Raw genomic sequence first — 18,150 nt, forward strand, 5'->3', positions numbered from 1 at the left:
CTGTTTGTTTCTCCTCCTGCAGACTCAGTGTTTTATTAGTTTTACTTGTTTGTTAATGATTAAACTGACCACAGTCGTGTTAATAAAGTTTATTTGAATTTGAATTTTGAAGCGACAGAAGCAACAAACTGTCAGTCAAACTAAACTCCGCCTTCATACCTGAAACAAGGTGAGACAGGGACGCGCCAGGTGGGGGAGGGGTGAGTGAGTGTGTGTGTGTGTGTGTGTGTGTGTGTGTGTGTGTGTGTGTGTGTGTGTGTGTGTGTGTGTGTGTGTGTGTGTGTGAAGGGGGAGGAGTCAGCAGCAGACAGAGAGTCAGTGTCGGAGGAGGAGAGCGGCAGCAGGAACCGGACAGAGCGATCACACCTGGACGCAGCTGGACTCTGCTGGACAGGTGAGTTCATGTTCCTGCAGGCTGAGAACCAGTCCGGTTCTCTACAGAACCAGACTGAAATGGTTCCTCACAGAACCTTCTCTAAACTGTGAAGAACCTTTTAAGAAGGTAAAACCGGTCTGTTCTGCATCAGAAACTCTCCAGTTTATCAGTTATGAGTTTATGTAACTTGTTCTGTCAAATACTGAGACTGTGAATGTAAAGAACGCTGTGATAAAGGTTCTACAGTACCAGGCTGTAGAACCTTTATTGAACAGTGAAGAGACACTTTAATTTAATAGTCGGTTCTTTAATGAAATGAGGTTCTACAGAGAACCAGAAAGATTATTTTAGGATCGTGTGCTGAATTATTTGGCTGTTTTATAGAACTTGTTGAAAAGCTTCAGCAGCAGGATTAAATGGTTCTATAGAGAACCATCAAGAACCATCATAGACATTATGAAAACGTAACAGTCCACTCAGTGAAGAAACGTTCTATGTAGTACCAGGAAATGGTTAAGAACCGTGTTAGCTTCTCTGTAGAACCAGGTTCAAATGGTTCTATTAAGAACCTTCATTTGAAGATGAATGAAGAACCATAAAGGGACCCAGTTAGGTTCTTTACAGAACCAGGTTTAAATAATTAGACACGACACAGAACCTCCACTGAGGTTAGAACAAAGGTAACGTACATGTAAGAAGTATTTAAACTGAACAAGAACTTAAAATGAAGGTTTAAAAATATAAAGATATACATATAATATATAAATAAAGAATATAATGTGCAATATAATGTGTTGTTGAAGCTGAGAAGGTTCAGCTTTTCAATCAGCTTCTGCAGGATGATGTTACTAAAGGCAGAGCTGAAGAAGCGTACTTGTGTAGGTGTCCTTTGCTTTGTGAGGCTTCACACTGGAGACAGTGTTCCTCGCCTCAGCTGTTGTTAGGCAGAGGACCTGCTCATCAGTCCTGGGGGGGGGGGTATGTGGGGAAGTGTGCACAGACGTGGTTGAGTCTATCAGAGTGTCCTGTCGCTGTCGCCGGCCTGCAGGGCTGGTTTAGTGATGAAGAGGATGCATACTGGTGTTACCTGATGTTGTATTTCCTCCTGAACACCTGAGACAGTTTGGCTCTGACCCACCTGAGTTCAGCCTCATTACCTGCTTTGTCCTCTGCTGTGAGGACTTCTGGTTCCATTCTACACAAATAAAATTCTACTTTTGTTCTTCTTTTTACTGTTAAACTTTGAACATCAGCAGACATGATTTTTAGAAGTTATTCCAGATTTGAACAGTTTCAGTTCAGACTGTAAACTCTTGAAGAGCCTGAACCTCGCAGCAGTGATATCTGGGATGATTGTCACTGCTTCAATTGTACAGCTCACACATCCTTCAGTTTGACCTTTGACCTCGTGTGTCTGTGATGAAACTATAAAGAAAAACAGACCCAAACCTGGTCTTCTTCTCTTAATGGTGACCGCTGTATGTTTTAGTGAAGCTGATTCACAGGTTTTTGCTCTGCTGGTTGTTTTGTCTGTAAATATTCAAACGCTCTCGCTGGACGTTGATGACGTAAACCTGAGCAACACTTTGAGTCTCTCACTGCTCCTCATCTGCAGGATCTGACCCACCTGTTACCTGTTACCTGTTACCTGTTACCTGTAACTTGTAACCTGTTACCTGTAACGTGTTACCTGTAACCTGTTACCTGTTACCTGTAACCTGTTACCTGTAACCTGTTACCTGTTACCTGTAACCTGTAGCTGTAAAGTCTAAAATTTCTCAGAAACAACAAACTAGTTTCATACTGATGATTTACTAAATCAGGTTGCATCATTAAAAGTTAAACGTCTTAGTACGTAAACACTTTAGTCATGTGTAAACGGTTGCTAGGAAACATGTGGCGGCGTCCAGTAAGAAACAACCAACTATGTAAACAGGAAGTGACTGTAGCGTAAGTTTTAGGAGCTAAAAGATGAAATAAACTGAACCTTTAATCCTTTGTGATTATAGGTGTGACTATACCTGCAGAAATATGTGAGTTTCAGAATCAGTAGTATTCATACAGCTTACAGTGAGATTATGCTAAGCTAACTGTTGTTGTGTGCTCATTCAGTCTGATGTCATTGGTTTAGTAATTTGAGTTGTTGTGTTTTTTCTGAGTGTAAAGTGTGAGCTCAGATCAGTCGGCCATATTTCATATCACCTCTTTCACTCTTCAGTCTAAACAGCTCAGATATTAGCATGCTAACGTTAGCTTCAGCTAACTTAGCAACAGTTCCAGCTGCAGTTAGTAGCTGTGAGACTTTAGTGAATCTGCACTTTGTGACACTGATGTTATAAAGACGTTAAGTTTGAACTGCTGAACCTGAAACACACAATATGTCATTTTCTGCTGTTAGTCGTCTCATTCAGAACAATAACGAAAAACGGAGGTTGATGATGTCATGAAGTAGCGTGGGATTATGGGAGTTGTTGTCCTCATTGCAAAGATACAGATTCAGAGTCCTGCATGTTTCAGTAACAGCAGGTTCATGTTGTGTTTGGCTGTTGGGGGAGTCCTGGTCCCTGATGATGCCCAAAACCGCATCAAACCACTTCCCAGTTTAACATTGTGGTTTGTAACGTCTGTATGTATTTTCTCTCCACAAACACAGTAAACACTCTTCCCTCAGGATGAATCTTACTGACTTTCAGGTCAACGTTTTGGCTGCAATAACAATTATTTTCATTATTGATTCATTGATTTAAAATGTCTCCGGGCCGACAGTGACGTCTTTAGTTTGTTTGTTTTGTCCAAAACTGAAAGATGCTCGACTCACTGCAGAAACTCACATTTAAGGCTGAAACCAGAAAATTTTGAGGATTTTTGCTTAAAAAATGTCTGAAACGAGTAACTGATCTTCAAAGTAAGATCATAATATAATATTAATATTCTGTCAATCGACTAATTGATTAATCGCTGCAGCTCTGGATTTATCTCAACATGATCGACTGGCACATTTAGTTCAGACGTTCATGTTCCTCAGAGGATGAATCCTACTGACTTTGGTGACCTCTGACCTTTCCTGTAGCGCCACCATGAGGTTTGCTTTAGTGTTTCAGAGTGAAATGTCTCATGTGATTCGTCAGTGAACCGATGGTTGCCGTTGTCGTCATGACGTCACAGCAGGTTCGACCAGCAGCAGACGATCAGCTGAGTGTTTCTGTGAATCACTGAGAGTCTGAAGTTGAGTTTTTGTTGGTTCAGGTCGAACCGCTGCGATGATTTACAGCCACGCGGACGAGTCAGAGCGGAGCTGTCTGGTCATGTAGCGCGTCGGTCTGATTCCTCAGGTATGTCAGTCACACCCTGAACACACACACACACACACACACACGCACACACACACACACACACACTTTAGTAGTAAATGTAATCTTGTATGTTGTGTTACAGAAACAGAATTATAAAGTATGAATTTGTTACTAAAACTGCGTCGCTGTTTAAAAGATGAAGCCTCATTAACGTCAGCTGAAGGTTTAGATTCATCTTTACATGACAGGAAGTCAGTATGTGAATCACTTCGCAGAGCGGCGTGTGATCAGGAGTATTGATCGCAGTGTTTCAGTGTTCAGACGAGACAGATGTGACTAAATATGAAGCAGATTTTACAGACAGTGTTGATGCATCTAAACATGTGAAAACTTGCTAAATCTGCTGAAACTGGTCAGATTTAAAGATGATTTCCTGTTGAATCATCAGAGACAGTCTGAGTGTTAAAGTTAAAGTAGCTGCTGTTTGAATTATCGATGTCATATCGATGTTATCAATCAGGGAGTCTATGTAATAATAATAATAATAATAATATTCTATCTTCATCATTCATCATTGAAGCATGTAATCATTATAAAACTGATTAACAGACTCTGTCATGTGTCAGTGAACTCTGGTTTAGTGTTTGTTGTTCTCCCAGTTTGGTGACTGGTAGTCTGACTGGGATCAGATTGTTGTAAACTGAAACCAGTCAGTGTGTTTTAAATCCCAGAGCTCCGTGTACACCCATCCTACAGGCTGTCAGTGTATCACATGTCAACAGTCGCTCAGTGTTTCTGACTGTTGGAGATCATTTAAAGGGAAAGTTCATAGACGAGATAAACATTTTATATTTAAATCACTTCATTCTGTCCTCATACCACTGAAACCAGTTGTTCTTTATGGGACTTTCTAGTCATCCGGGTCCTATCTGATCCTGGTCCTGTCTGATCCTGGTCCTATCTGATCCTGGTCCTATCTGATCCTGGTCCTATCTGATCCTGGTCCTATCTGATCCTGGTCCTATCTGATCCTATAGTTTGAACCTTTTTACCCTTTTATCACCTGACTTTCTGCCTCCTTACTTTGAACTCGTTACCTATTTTGGACGAGTGAGTTTTAACTTTTGCATTAAATTAGCTTCTTATTTGACCTCTCTGTCCCGTCCTCGTTTAACGGAGGGCATTTTCAGGTTGGGCCAACAGCAAAACAACAAACAGAACTGAAGCTAATTAACCTAAAATTACCTTCTCAAACACAAACAAACAAACAAATCTGGGACATAACTCCTCACTTAACAGAAACAGGAGAACAGAGATCTAAACCTAAATGCTTCCCAACCCTCAGAACCTTCGTCAGGAGCAGCAGAGAACGAGGTTTATCAGAGTTTCAGCAACGTCAGAATCAACCTGTGCAGGTCTGACACTCTGGAGGAGGAAAGATGGACAAACACAGTATGTTTGATACGATGCACAACGATACTTTAAACTGCAAAACACGTTCCTGCAACTGAACGAAATCTTGTGTTTTTGTGGTTTGATGCCACTCATCAAATAATGAGGTCTGTTGACTTTACAACCTCAGACTTTACTTTGAGGAAAGACTTCTTCACACATCTTTAGGCCAGTGGTCAACCTGTTTCTCTGATTGGAGGAACATGTGTCACATGCCTGATGATGTCACAGCTATCCCAAGAGGCGGGAGTAGGTGATGTTACCTGATTGGTCGAAGCAGATGCAGGGGGTTGTCCCACCTCCAGCTCTACAGCTCTACAGCTCTAGAGCTCACACCGGCAGGAGGATAAAGCTTTAATATTTAGAGAGTAAATTACTGCTGCTGTGTATTAAATGACTGAACAGCAGCTGATGTTCACAACACACAGACAGGAACACTTTAGTCTTGCTGTTCACTGATTGGCTGAAAAGCCAACAGCTGCAAGGTGAGTTAAACAAACCTGTCAGCTGGGATCCTGTTTACACCATCATAAACTGTCTAAATGGTAACTTCCCACTGAAACCAGTCAACACAAATGTCTTAAATCATGACATGAATCCCGTCAGGAAAGTAAATATCATGAATCAACTAAAACAGGAGAGAACAGGACAAATAAGGATAAATAAACATATCAATGACATCACAGCAGCCATTAGAATAAAGTTTATAATTCACATTAAACATAATTTGATCTGCTGAATAAAAACTGATGAACAACATGAATCTGTTCTCTCATCTTGTTTTTCTACTTTAGCAAACGGACTCTTCTTCTTCTATTAATACCAGTAATATGTAGCAAAAGACAACATACACGTGTTTATGTGTTTATGTGTTTATGTTTTGTTCATCTGACTCCTGAAGCTCAGATTACAGATAAACGTTCAATAATCTCATTACTTTTATCTCATAAAAACAGCATCGATTCAGTCCTCAGATTATCTTCAGATCTGTGGCACCGATCACCTGCCATACATGCAGAGAGGAGAGGAGGAAGATCAGCTGACCCTCCTCCTCCTCTCAGCGGATCACATCCTCCACTCCCAGTTAACAAACAGTCTCTCTGTTTCCTTCCAGTCGAGTCGAGCTGATCTGAACCAAACAGGACGTCACCTGCTTCACCTGACAGACATCGACACAGGTGAGAGATCCTAAATAAAATAATAATAAATAATTAATAGAGTCTGCTAGTGAAACAAAACATATCATGTGTGAAATGTTAAGTTTTCATAGTTGTTTTTTTTTAATGCAGATTATAAAACTGACATTTGGTACAATTTTCACTGAAAAGTAAAAACTAGATGAATTTAATATAATTTAAAAGAAACAAACAACTACAAATAAAATAAATAAAAACTTTAAAACACGATAAAAGCTCCTCTAATGACTCAACAACAACAATAATAATAATAATAATGATAATAATAATAATAATAATAATAATAATAATAATAATAATAATAAAACCAACAGTGAGTTAAAGGAAAAAATCCCACCTACTCATGTTTCCTGCAGCTTTCAACCATATAACATGGTTTTCATCATCGGTGGATGGAGTTTGTTTGGTTGTCATGGAGATGGAGGCTGCAGAGCTGTGATCATTTTAATTAAAACATAAATAAGTTTCCTGTGAAACATGGCTGAAGATGACTGACGGCTGATAGAAAGCTCTGGAAGGAAATGACGGGGACGATTAGTGCTGATGTTAAATTAGTGTCATGTTGTGTTTAATTAGTTTCAGTGTGTCCTACTTTAATCCAGCCTCTCTGATAACGAGGCGAGGGCTGCTCTGATTGGCTGATTATGTAAGAATTATATAACACATTAACATATCAGACTAACGAGCTGCAGCAGAGAGACGCATTAAAAACGTTCCTTCATTTGTTAAATATTCATTTATACATAATATGTATATTTATATGTTCTTTACTCATTTGTACATTTCATTTTTCTTTATTCATTTAAAGTCCAACAACATTCACTTTTCTTCTGAACCTGAAACAAAGAAAAATAAATGTGCTGAAACATTTTCCTTCATTTAAGTTAATAATCAGCTGATGTGTGTGAGATCATGTGACGTGTGACATGTGATCAGTTTTATCCATTTACTTCAAAACTGCACATTTTGGAGGATTATTGAGATGTGTTTATAACAGAAATTAATCTGCAATTTAGACAGTTTCAGTGATTACACTGCACATCAATAACTGAAGCTAACTGAAGCTAACTGAAACTAACTGAAGCTAACTGAAGCTAACTGAAGCTAACTGAAACTAACTGAAGCTAACTGAAGCTAACTGAAGCTAAATGAAACTAAATGAAACTAACTGAAGCTAACCGAAGCTAACCGAAGCTAACCGAAGCTAACTGAAACTAACTGAAGCTAAATGAAACTAAATGAAACTAACTGAAGCTAACTGAAGCTAACTGAAACTAACTGAAGCTAACTGAAGCTAACTGAAACTAACTGAAGCTAACTGAAGCTAACTGAAGCTAAATGAAACTAAATGAAACTAACTGAAGCTAACCGAAGCTAACCGAAGCTAACCGAAGCTAACCGAAGCTAACCGAAACTAACTGAAGCTAAATGAAACTAAATGAAACTAACTGAAGCTAACTGAAGCTAACTGAAACTAACTGAAGCTAACTGAAGCTAACTGAAACTAACTGAAGCTAACTGAAGCTAACTGAAGCTAAATGAAACTAAATGAAACTAACTGAAGCTAACTGAAGCTAACCGAAGCTAACCGAAACTAACTGAAGCTAACCGAAGCTAACCGAAGCTAACCGAAGCTAACCGAAACTAACCGAAGCTAAATGAAACTAAATGAAACTAAATGAAACTAACTGAAGCTAACCGAAGCTAACCGAAGCTAACCGAAGCTAACCGAAGCTAACTGAAACTAACTGAAGCTAAATGAAACTAAATGAAACTAACTGAAGCTAACTGAAGCTAACTGAAGCTAACTGAAGCTAACTGAAACTAACTGAAACTAACTGAAGCTAACTGAAGCTAACCGAAACTAACTGAAGCTAACTGAAGCTAACTGAAACTAACTGAAGCTAACTGTAAAGATGTTTAAACCGTCTGACAAACATTCAGTTTTTAACCTTTTTCTAAGCTTTGATATGACATCAGTGTGTAGTTTAGTGTGTGTGTGTTTGGTCCCTCCATCTTGTCCGATCAGTATTGTTGTTGTTCCTCCAGCGCTGAGCGTGCTACTTCCTGTTGTCTCCTTTAGGTCTCACCGCTGCTCGGCTGCAGCCGCTGCGTCGTTGCCGCGGTGATGTTCCGCCGTAAGAAGAAGAAGCACAGGCCAGAGATCTCGGCACCGCAGGACTTCCAGCACCGCGTCCACACATCCTTCAACGTCGCCACGGGACATTACGTGGGTCTGCCGCCGCAGTGGCAGAGCGTCATCGACACACTGAGGAGGCCGCGCCCCCTAGTGGACCCGTCCAGGATCACCGACGTCCAGCTCGGACCCAAGAAGGTCCTGACCCCCCCCCTCTACTCTGTTACTGTCATCTGCAGGTTCTGTCCGACACTTCTGTCACGTAGAACAACCGTGACCATATCTGGGCACACGGCGTCATCATGGTGACATCACGGTGACATCATGGTGATGTCACTAATAAGTACTAGAGGTGAAGCGGGAGGAGAAGTCCGTATTCATGTTTCAGATTCCGTCTGTAAACTACGACATCTCGTTACACTGTACCCATGATCCTCAGCTGCTGTTGCCATGGAGAAGAAGGTGTGAATCAGAGCAGTAGTGAATTTAAAGTGCTTCGATGTTGCAGTTGTAAACAAAAGGCGGCGCCATAGTTGCAGAATTCACTCAAAGTGACCCAGAAATGAAAAGTCAGTTCAGTCTTTAGCTTCTGTCGGCTGTTAGAAGCTCTGTGATTGGATGCTTCTTGCTGAATTGCATCTTGGGAGTTGTAGTTGGCTTCTCTCCTTCAGGTAAATAAACCAGCAGTGTCTGTATATACTGGATCTATAGGAGCAGTCAGACGATCAGACAGAAGGTTTGTCAAACTTCTTTGAAAAGAGAAAATGAAGACAAGTAGTGTTGTTTGTCTTTGAGCTGTTTCTAAACAAACGAACATACACATATTATTCTTATTGTCAACAAATCTCATGAAAAGTCCAAATCCAACATGTTAGTCTGACTTTCAGCTCCGAGCTCGTTGGTTCCTACTGGAGACATAAATCTTTAATAAACAGCTCACAAATATAGTTTCATTTTAAAAAGGCTCAGTAATTTCCTCCCACAGCTGCTCACTGTAGCTTTCAGCAACCGTTACTCAAACAGGAGGAAACGTTGCATTTGTTGGGGACTATTTTCAGCGGCGGATTAATCCACATTCAGTGCTCTAGTGAGTATTTCTGGCAGCAGGACGATGTGTTCATGGTGATGAAGGAACATTTCATCCAGTGCAGCAGTGTGGCTCTCTGACATAAGATATATATATATATATATAAGATATATAGATATGATATATATGATAAGATATATCAGCTTTGATACACACACAATACTTGTTAGTAGATCAGTTCATTGTTGGTTTGGATCCAAACATGAAGAAACGTACAGAAAATAAAGAGCTCAGTAAAATCCTTACTGCATTAACAGTCTATAAAGTAGTAAATTAGTGATATATAAAGTAATATAATTCTACTTGATGTTTCTGCTGAGTCATGTTGTTTCCTCGCGTCAGCGGATGAACTGTTGGTTTGTTTCCTGTCTGATCGTCTGACGGCTCGTGTTTCTGACCCATCAGTGACGTCACAGTGATGTCACCTTGTTCACAGATCAGAACCGCTGTTCATCACAGTCATTACATCAGATAGGACCCTGAGCTGACCTCTGACCTGTGTAGAGTTCACAGGGTTTAAGGTCCGGGTGTCATCGGATAATTCGTAATTCATTTGTCATTCAAAACCCAAAAACGGTAAATCTGAATATCAAGCAGCGCCCCCTAGTGGACCCGTCCAGCATCACTGACGTCCAGCTCGGACCCAAGAAGGTCCTGACCCCCCCCCCTCTACTCTGTTACTGTCATCTGCAGGTTCTGTCCAACACTTCTGTCACGTAGAACAACCGTGACCATATCTGGGAACACGGCGTCATCATGGTGACATCACGGTGACATCATGGTGATGTCACTAATAAGTACTAGAGGTGAAGCGGGAGGAGTCTTCACCATAGCAACGGTCGCCGAGGATCATGGGTAGGCTAATGTAGCCGCTTCTGCTATCGTACAAAACTGACAAAAATACTTGATTTCTAAACCAAAATTGGACGGTCTTTCTGGGTTTTCGTTGGGAATCAAAAAGGAATAGATCACGTGATTTATTTTTGGTTTAAAATGAAAAAAGGAAAAAACCATGTGACTTCTGTTTTTGGTTTCAAACGCAAAAACAAATTGGCTGAATGTCCGCAGACCTGCAGACCGACAAACATTAACAGGATTCACTTCTGCACTTTCACCGTTTGTTGCCACAAATCAAAGTTTTACTATAAATGCTGATAATATTTCTCCACAGTCTCAGTGTATTTATGCCAAAGAACATACTGTTAGTGTAGACAGAGCGCAGTATCGGGTGAAAATGCAGGAGTCACCTGATTCACATCAAACAAACCAAACTGATCACAGAGTAACCAAACCAAAACCTTATATATGTAGTGAACTAAACCTCCTCTCATAACTCACTCTAACATCTGAACCAGAACCACCAGACTGTCAAACTGCTTTTCCCACCAACTGATAGGCTACTGAACTAACACCCCCCCCGCGCGCGCCGCCGCCGCCGCCGCCACTGCCGCCGCTGCTAATACAGAAACACTGAATCAAATGTCCTAAATCTCTATATTTAATTTAAACTCAGTTCAGTTGTCAGCTGTTTCAACTGATGTCTGTGAATCATGTTTTGAGTGAATATTGATATGTAAACATGTGATCATGTGACCTCCTGTACAGAGGATCTGCCGCGGCAGCTTCATCGGTCATGGTGACTACATCTCTCATGTGATCGCTGAGATGAGCCGCCTGTCCGTCACCGGCTCCAATTCTCTGCGCCGCAGCAGCCCATCGGCACGGAAACGGGCACAGTCGCTGGGCCGACTGGGAGAACTGGCAGAGGACGAGTCGTACCAGTACAAAGAGCTCAGTCACCGTGGCGACAGGAAGAATAACGGGAGCTCCACCTACTGGCAGGACAGGATCCGACAGGTTCGCGGCGAGGGCGGCAGCCCCAAACTGAACGGAGCTCTGCCACGAGCAAAGTCCACCTGCGAGGTGGGGACTCTGTCTGAGGCCACGCCCCCCGCGCCTCAGAGGACAGGTTTAACAGGTGGACAATACGCCCGCAGCGAGGGGGCGGGGCTAAGAGACGGGCGTGGACAGACAGGTGGGGTGAGCAGACAGAGGCCGACTTCCTGCCACTATAACCTGCAGACTCTGGAGACCAACAGCAGACCTCAGCTGAGACCCAAAACACCTGTGAACCAGCTGCCCGACCTGCTGTCCTCCTCCACACAAACTCCCAGAAGGCCTCATTCCTCCTACGACCTCAAGGTGAGACCCGTCCTCTAAAGGAACAGTTAACAGTTTTATTGTCAGGTCTTCAGATTGATTCCTCTCTCATGTCTAAATATGAAGCTACAGCCAGTTAGCTTAGCTTAGCATAAAGACTGGAAACAGGTGGAAACAGCTAGCGTCGCTCTGTCTGAAGGTAACAACATCCACCAACAAGCAGCTCTCTGATTAACATGTTGTTTGTTTTTTCTGCACAAAATCTGAAGTGTAAAATTATAATTTGCTGTTGAACATTTAACTCTCAGCAAGAACAAAGTCTTCCTTTAAAGCTTCCTGTGGTTTCCTCCAGGTGTTCCTCATGGATCTGTTCTTACACCACTGCTGCTCTGTGTTTACATCAACAACCTGTTCAGTCTCTACCTGATGAAAACGACCGTTTCTATGCAGATGACACAATATTTTATTGATCTGATCTTGTTTGTTCCAAGATTTCAGGACATTTTAAGAACTTTTTGATCTTATATTCAACATTTGGACTCATTCATGTTTATTGTATTTTAAACATATAAATGAGTCTTTGTGAATATGAGCAGAGGAGCAGAGCTGTTCAGTTCAACTTGATTAATTAGATATTAGATGTTGATGTTTTCTGAGCAGCACGACACGTGTAAGTTCTCTAAAACAGCTGACAGCTCAGAGGGATGAATAACTGCAGATATTATTTGTTCTTCTTCTCCTCCAGCTGACCTCCTCCCCCTCCCTGCTGCCCCCCCCGAACAGCACCAGCAGCCCCCTCACAGGTAGAGGGCTGCCTCAGCGCTCCCTGCGCCCCTCCTCCAGCTTCAACATTGGACTTTCTCCAAAAACCCAGACGCTCCTGAACCAGCCCCGCCCCTCCCCCACGGGCTCCCCGGGACGCTGCCCCTCCTCCCCCCAGGTCCCCAAGCAGCAGACCGCACCTGCTACAGCGCCTGACAGCGGCGCTCCAAAGGTGACTCACGATCAGTTCAAGGCGGCTCTGCAGATGGTGGTGGACCCGGGGGACCCGCGGGCGACGCTGGAGAACTTCATGAAGATCGGCGAGGGCTCGACGGGCGTGGTGTGCATCGCCAGAGAGAAGCTCAGCGGGCGGCAGGTGGCCGTGAAGATGATGGACGTGAGGAAACAACAGCGCCGAGAGCTTCTCTTCAACGAGGTAAAGGTGGCGTGGAGGGGGGGCGGGGCTTCCTGGTTCATGTTCCCAGCATGCAGTTTGGTTAAAGACTCAGCAGATGATCAGATGGTCAGTTTGAGGAATCAGGTGGGAAGCAAAGCAGAGTTTAGACGGTGACGTTTGACACTTTTTGATGTTTTGAATAAAATTTTAAACTCACAACTAGAAATGATCAGTCGATTAATCAATCAGACCATCAACAGATAATGAATCAATAATCATTTTAATGACTTGATTTCATCATTTGATTGTTTCAGTAATTTATTAATTCTGCTGTCCTCAAACACGTCAGACATCTGACACCTTGTGTTACCTGCTGCAGTGACATCAGCAGGTTCACCTGTCAGCTGTTGTATGATGTCACCTGTTGTGTGATGTCACCTGTTGTATGATGTCAGCTGTTGTATGATGTCACCTATTGTGTGATGTCACCTGTTGTGTGATGTCACCTGTTGTGTGATGTCACCTGTTGTATGATGTCACCTGTTGTATGATGTCATCTGTTGTATGATGTCACCTGTTGTGTGATGTCACCTGTTGTGTGATGTCACCTGTTGTATGATGTCACCTGTTGTATGATGTCATCTGTTGTATGATGTCACCTGTTGTGTGATGTCACCTATTGTGTGATGTCAGCTGTTGTGTGATGTCAGCTGTTGTGTGATGTCACCTGTTGTGTGATGTCAGGTGGTGATCATGAGGGACTACCGGCACGAGAACGTGGTGCAGATGTTCCGCAGCGCTCTGGTGGAGGAGGAGCTCTGGGTCATCATGGAGTACCTGCAGGGCGGCGCTCTCACCAACATCGTCAGTGAAACCAGGTGAGCAGGAAGTCGACACGAACACACACAGGTGTTCACCTCAGAGCCGTGTGTGGTTTAATACTGTGTGTGTGTATGTGTGTGTGTGTGTGTGTTTGTATGTGTGTGTGTGTGTTTGTGTGTGTGTGTGTGTGTGTGTGTGTGTGTTTGTGTGTGTGTGTGTGTGTGTGTGTGTGTGTGTGTGTGTGTGTGTGTGTGTGTGTGTGTGTGTGTGTGGGTGTCAGGCTGAATGAAGAACAGATAGCGACGGTGTGTGAAGGCGTCCTGCAGGCGTTGTCGTATCTTCACTCTCAGGGCGTCATCCACAGAGACGTCAAGAGCGACTCCATCCTGCTGACACTGGACGGGAGGGTAACACACACACACACACACACACACACACACACACACCTTAAAGGACGAGTTCACAGTTTATCAAGTGTGTCTTAAACCAGCAGTCAGTCATCAAATGAACATTAAAGCTGTGTTTCTTGCTGTAATCATTCCTCCTGTTCATACTGACCATTAGAAGATCCCTTCATAATGACCTTACAATGGAAGTGATGGAGGACAAAATCCACAGTCCTCCTTCTGTGCACAAAATGAGTCAAATCAAGTAGATATCTTTCAACGTTACAGTCTTTTTAGTACCAAAGTTCCTCTTTTTGTTACTATACTTCCACCTGCAGCTCAACAGGGAAACACTGTCCGAGGAAACACAAAGAGGGAATTTGATGCTAAAAAGACTGTAAATGTGTCAGATATCCACTTGATATGACTAACTCAGACTGATGAAGCTGAATAGAAGCTTCACACAGACTTTTAAATGACTGTGTGGACACACTGTGGATTTTGGCCTCCATCACTTCCATTGAAAAAAATAAAAATAATAATAATAACACTCACCAGCCACGTCATTAGGAACAGCTGTGCAATCCATTACAACAGATCTGCCATAAATTCTATATATACGAAGTTTATAAAGTTTCGGTTTTTGCTGATATTGTCTGAAAGGTGATAATTCTACTTCCTGTTTATTATTGAGGTCGTACTGGGTGCTGCTGGAGTCTGTTATATTGAATGGTAATGTATTTCACACATTACCTTAAATCTGGTAATGTTAGTTAATGTCATATTATTGATGAGTATTTAGTTTTATAAGTTGGAGTTTGGTGGTGACGCTGAACTGCTGCGATTATGTTAATGAAAAACAAAAATATGAGAAACACCCGAAGCTGCAACAATTAGTCAATTAATTGATTAGTCGCCAACTATTAAATTAGTTATCAACTACTTTGTTAATCGATTAATCGTTTGAGTCATTTTTGAAGAAAAAAAGTCCAGATTCTCTGATTCCAGCTTGTTAAATGTGAATATTTCTGGTTTCTTTAGTTTCTGTGACAGTAAACTGAAGATCTCTGAGTTGTGGATAAAACAAGACATTTGATGACGTCATCTTGGGAAACATTGATCAACATTTTCACCATTTTCTGACATTTTACAGACCGAACAACTAATTGATTAATCGATACTGAAAATAATCGTTAGTTGCGTCTCTAAACATAACAACAACCAGCTGACTGCCGGCTCTTCTTCTCTCCTGCTGCAGATCAAACTGTCAGACTTTGGTTTCTGCGCTCAGATCAGTAAAGACGTCCCGAAGAGGAAGTCTCTAGTGGGGACGCCATATTGGATGGCGCCAGAGGTGATCTCCAAAACGGCGTACGGGACCGAGGTAACAAACTGATCCACATCCTGAATGTTCAATCTGAAGACATTCAACAGTCTCACATGAAGGGATGTAAATACAGCTCAGCTGTGACACCTGCTTCCTGTTTCCTTCAGGTGGACGTCTGGTCTCTGGGCATCATGGTGGTGGAGATGGTGGACGGAGAGCCGCCGTATTTCAGCGACACACCGATCACCGCCATGAAGAAGCTGAGAGACGAACCAGCACCGAGCGTGAAGAACATCCAGAGGGTTTGTCCTCTGTTGTCTTTCTAACCCAAAACCATCACAACTACATGTAGATATATATAGATATATAGATATACTGTTCTAAACAAATAGTTTTGCAAATGAATTGGGGACAGGTGCTGCTTTCATCCAAACCAAACTCAGTTTAGCTTTCATGAACTGGTCACCAACCAGGTTTGTCAGTAACATCGAGGGTCCAACTGGACCAACGAGCCTTCGTTTATCACAAACTGGCTCAGTAATGCGACCAGAAGAGAATCCATGTAAGAGTTTACAGGAAATACATTTATTTATTAAAACTCAGGTTAAAACATAAACAATAAGATGCAAAACCAAAGTGATGTCACGCTCAGCTGTGTTGAGGTTGATGATGTCACACTCAGCTGTGTTGAGGTTGATGATGTCACGCTCAGCTGTGTTGAGGTTGATGATGTCACGCTCAGCTGTGTTGTGATTGATGATGTCACGCTCAGCTGTGTTGAGGTTGATGATGTCATGTTCTCTGTGTTCAGGTGTCTCCGGTTCTGAAGGACTTCCTGGGCTGCATGTTGACCCGCGACACGCAGCAGCGCTGCAGCGCCGCCGACCTGCTGGAGCACCCGTTCCTGCTGCAGGCCGACTCGCCGCGCTGCCTGGTGCCGCTGGTGGAGCAATACCGCAAACGCATGTCGCTCTGCTGAACGCCTGAACACACCAGAGACCACCTGAGACCACCTGAGGCCACCTGAGGCCACCTGAGACCACCTGAACACACCTGAACACACCTGAACACACCTAAGACCACCTGAGACCACCTGAACACACCTGAACACACCTGAACACACCTGAGACCACCTGAGGCCACCTGAGACCACTTGAGACCACCTGAGGCCACCTGAGGCCACCTGAGACCACCTGAACACACCTGAACACACCTAAGACCACCTGAGACCACCTGAACACACCTGATGACCAACTTTGAGACATGTTCACCTGAAGCTGCTGATGTCACAGAGGGGAGGAAGTGATGTCACAGAGGGGAGGAAGTGATCAGAGAACGTTCACCTGCATGTTCACTTCCTGCATCTTATTTTGACAGTTTTGTTCATCACTTCCTGTCAGGTCACCTGTTCAGGTGAACGTTTATGCTGCTTCCTGTTTGCTGTTTGACCTCCTGCTCTGTTTGACAGGTCGGAGGTTTTTATTATTATTCTGACATTTCATCTTAGTAAAGTTATTAATTGAATATCCTGGACTGTTTATTTAAATCTGTTTTCTGATGAATTCTGTTAAAAAAGGTTCAAACTTGTAGTATTAAGAACAACTTTATGGAGAGGAACCTGTGATTATAAAACCAGTACAACCAGTATATATATATACTTCAGTATCTGGTCATGAGGTTTTAGTTTGTCTGTCAGAGAGGAAAGACGTCACATGACTTTAACCTTTATAAAGCGCAGAGAGGTGAAGAGTCCATCTGATTACAGCTGCAACTGACGACTTTTCATCTGCACATTTTCACAATTAATTAATCGACAGTTTGGTCTAAAACATCTGAGCCGACGTCTTCAAACGTCTCAGTTTGTCCGTCCAACAGTCTGAAACTAAACATTCAGTTTATAAAGACAGAAAACAGAGAAACGATCTGAGAAACTGGAACTGTGGAATTTTTACTCAAAAAATGACTTAAAGTGGAAATAAACAACTTTTGTGCTTTAACTTCTCATCATGAAGTCGATGTTGATGACACAGTGTAACAGTAACGACACCATCGGCGTTTAGATTTGTTCCCTATAAGCCTCGTTTTCACTCTGCAGTTCTGTCTGCCACCACGTACGCTGATGAAGGAAGTGCTAATGCTAACGCTAGCTAACGCTAGCTAACGCTAGCAGCCAGAAACAACAAATGATCCGTCGTCTGTTTGATCATCTAAACTAAAGTTACTACAGACGGTGACAGGTGAAAGGTGAAAGGTCGTCAGTCGTCTGTTTCTACTTTCAACAATGAATTGATTATGAAAATCATTTAATCAGATGATTGTTGCAGTTTTCTCTTCTCTGTGAACCATGTGATCCTGTTAAATGAATCCAGTTTGCATGTTTTCGTTGTGAAATGGACGCACAGATTATTTTCCCATGATGCTCCTGTGTTGATGATGATGATGATGATGATGATGATGATGATGATGATGAAACGCCTCTTCTGTTGGACTTTTCCTCGTTGTTCCTTTTATAAACTGACAGATTTATTTTTGCACATTTTTCACTCAGAATGTGACTTTGCACACGTGAGTTACATGTTTTTATTTTGTCTTTTATAAGATGTTAATAAAACTGAAGGGGTTTTAAAATGTTAACTGTTGTTTCTCTCTTTTTATATCAGATTGTATTTTTGTTGAATCAGGTTTTGAAATCTGTAAAACGTCTCTGCTGCTGCAGCTTGATACACAAACTGTGAGTTAAACAGTAAGAAAACCC

At 42.4% G+C, this 18,150-nt stretch overlaps 1 protein-coding gene across 8 annotated transcripts; it reads left to right on the forward strand.

The window, feature by feature from the left end:
* The first annotated feature begins 248 nt into the window (after positions 1-248).
* On the forward strand, positions 249-16,454 carry pak6b (p21 protein (Cdc42/Rac)-activated kinase 6b). Of its 8 annotated transcripts, none has more exons than XM_042389723.1 (12): positions 249-394; positions 3,623-3,708; positions 5,015-5,121; positions 6,236-6,299; positions 8,367-8,652; positions 11,147-11,743; positions 12,447-12,899; positions 13,605-13,738; positions 13,963-14,089; positions 15,327-15,452; positions 15,563-15,697; positions 16,207-16,454. In XM_042389723.1, the coding sequence occupies exons 5-12, from the start codon at positions 8,446-8,448 to the stop codon at positions 16,372-16,374; spliced, it is 1,947 nt and encodes a 648-aa protein (XP_042245657.1). In that variant the 5' UTR covers positions 249-394; positions 3,623-3,708; positions 5,015-5,121; positions 6,236-6,299; positions 8,367-8,445; the 3' UTR covers positions 16,375-16,454. The 8 variants fall into 8 exon arrangements, with proteins under 8 accessions (XP_042245657.1, XP_042245655.1, XP_042245656.1 ...); XM_042389721.1 differs by having other exon boundaries at positions 8,401-8,652; XM_042389724.1 differs by lacking the exon at positions 249-394 and adding an exon at positions 2,287-2,326 and having other exon boundaries at positions 8,401-8,652.
* The last annotated feature ends 1,696 nt before the right edge of the window (positions 16,455-18,150 follow it).

Source organism: Thunnus maccoyii, chromosome 17 (genome assembly GCF_910596095.1).
Source record: "Thunnus maccoyii chromosome 17, fThuMac1.1, whole genome shotgun sequence".
Taxonomy (NCBI): domain Eukaryota; kingdom Metazoa; phylum Chordata; class Actinopteri; order Scombriformes; family Scombridae; genus Thunnus; species Thunnus maccoyii.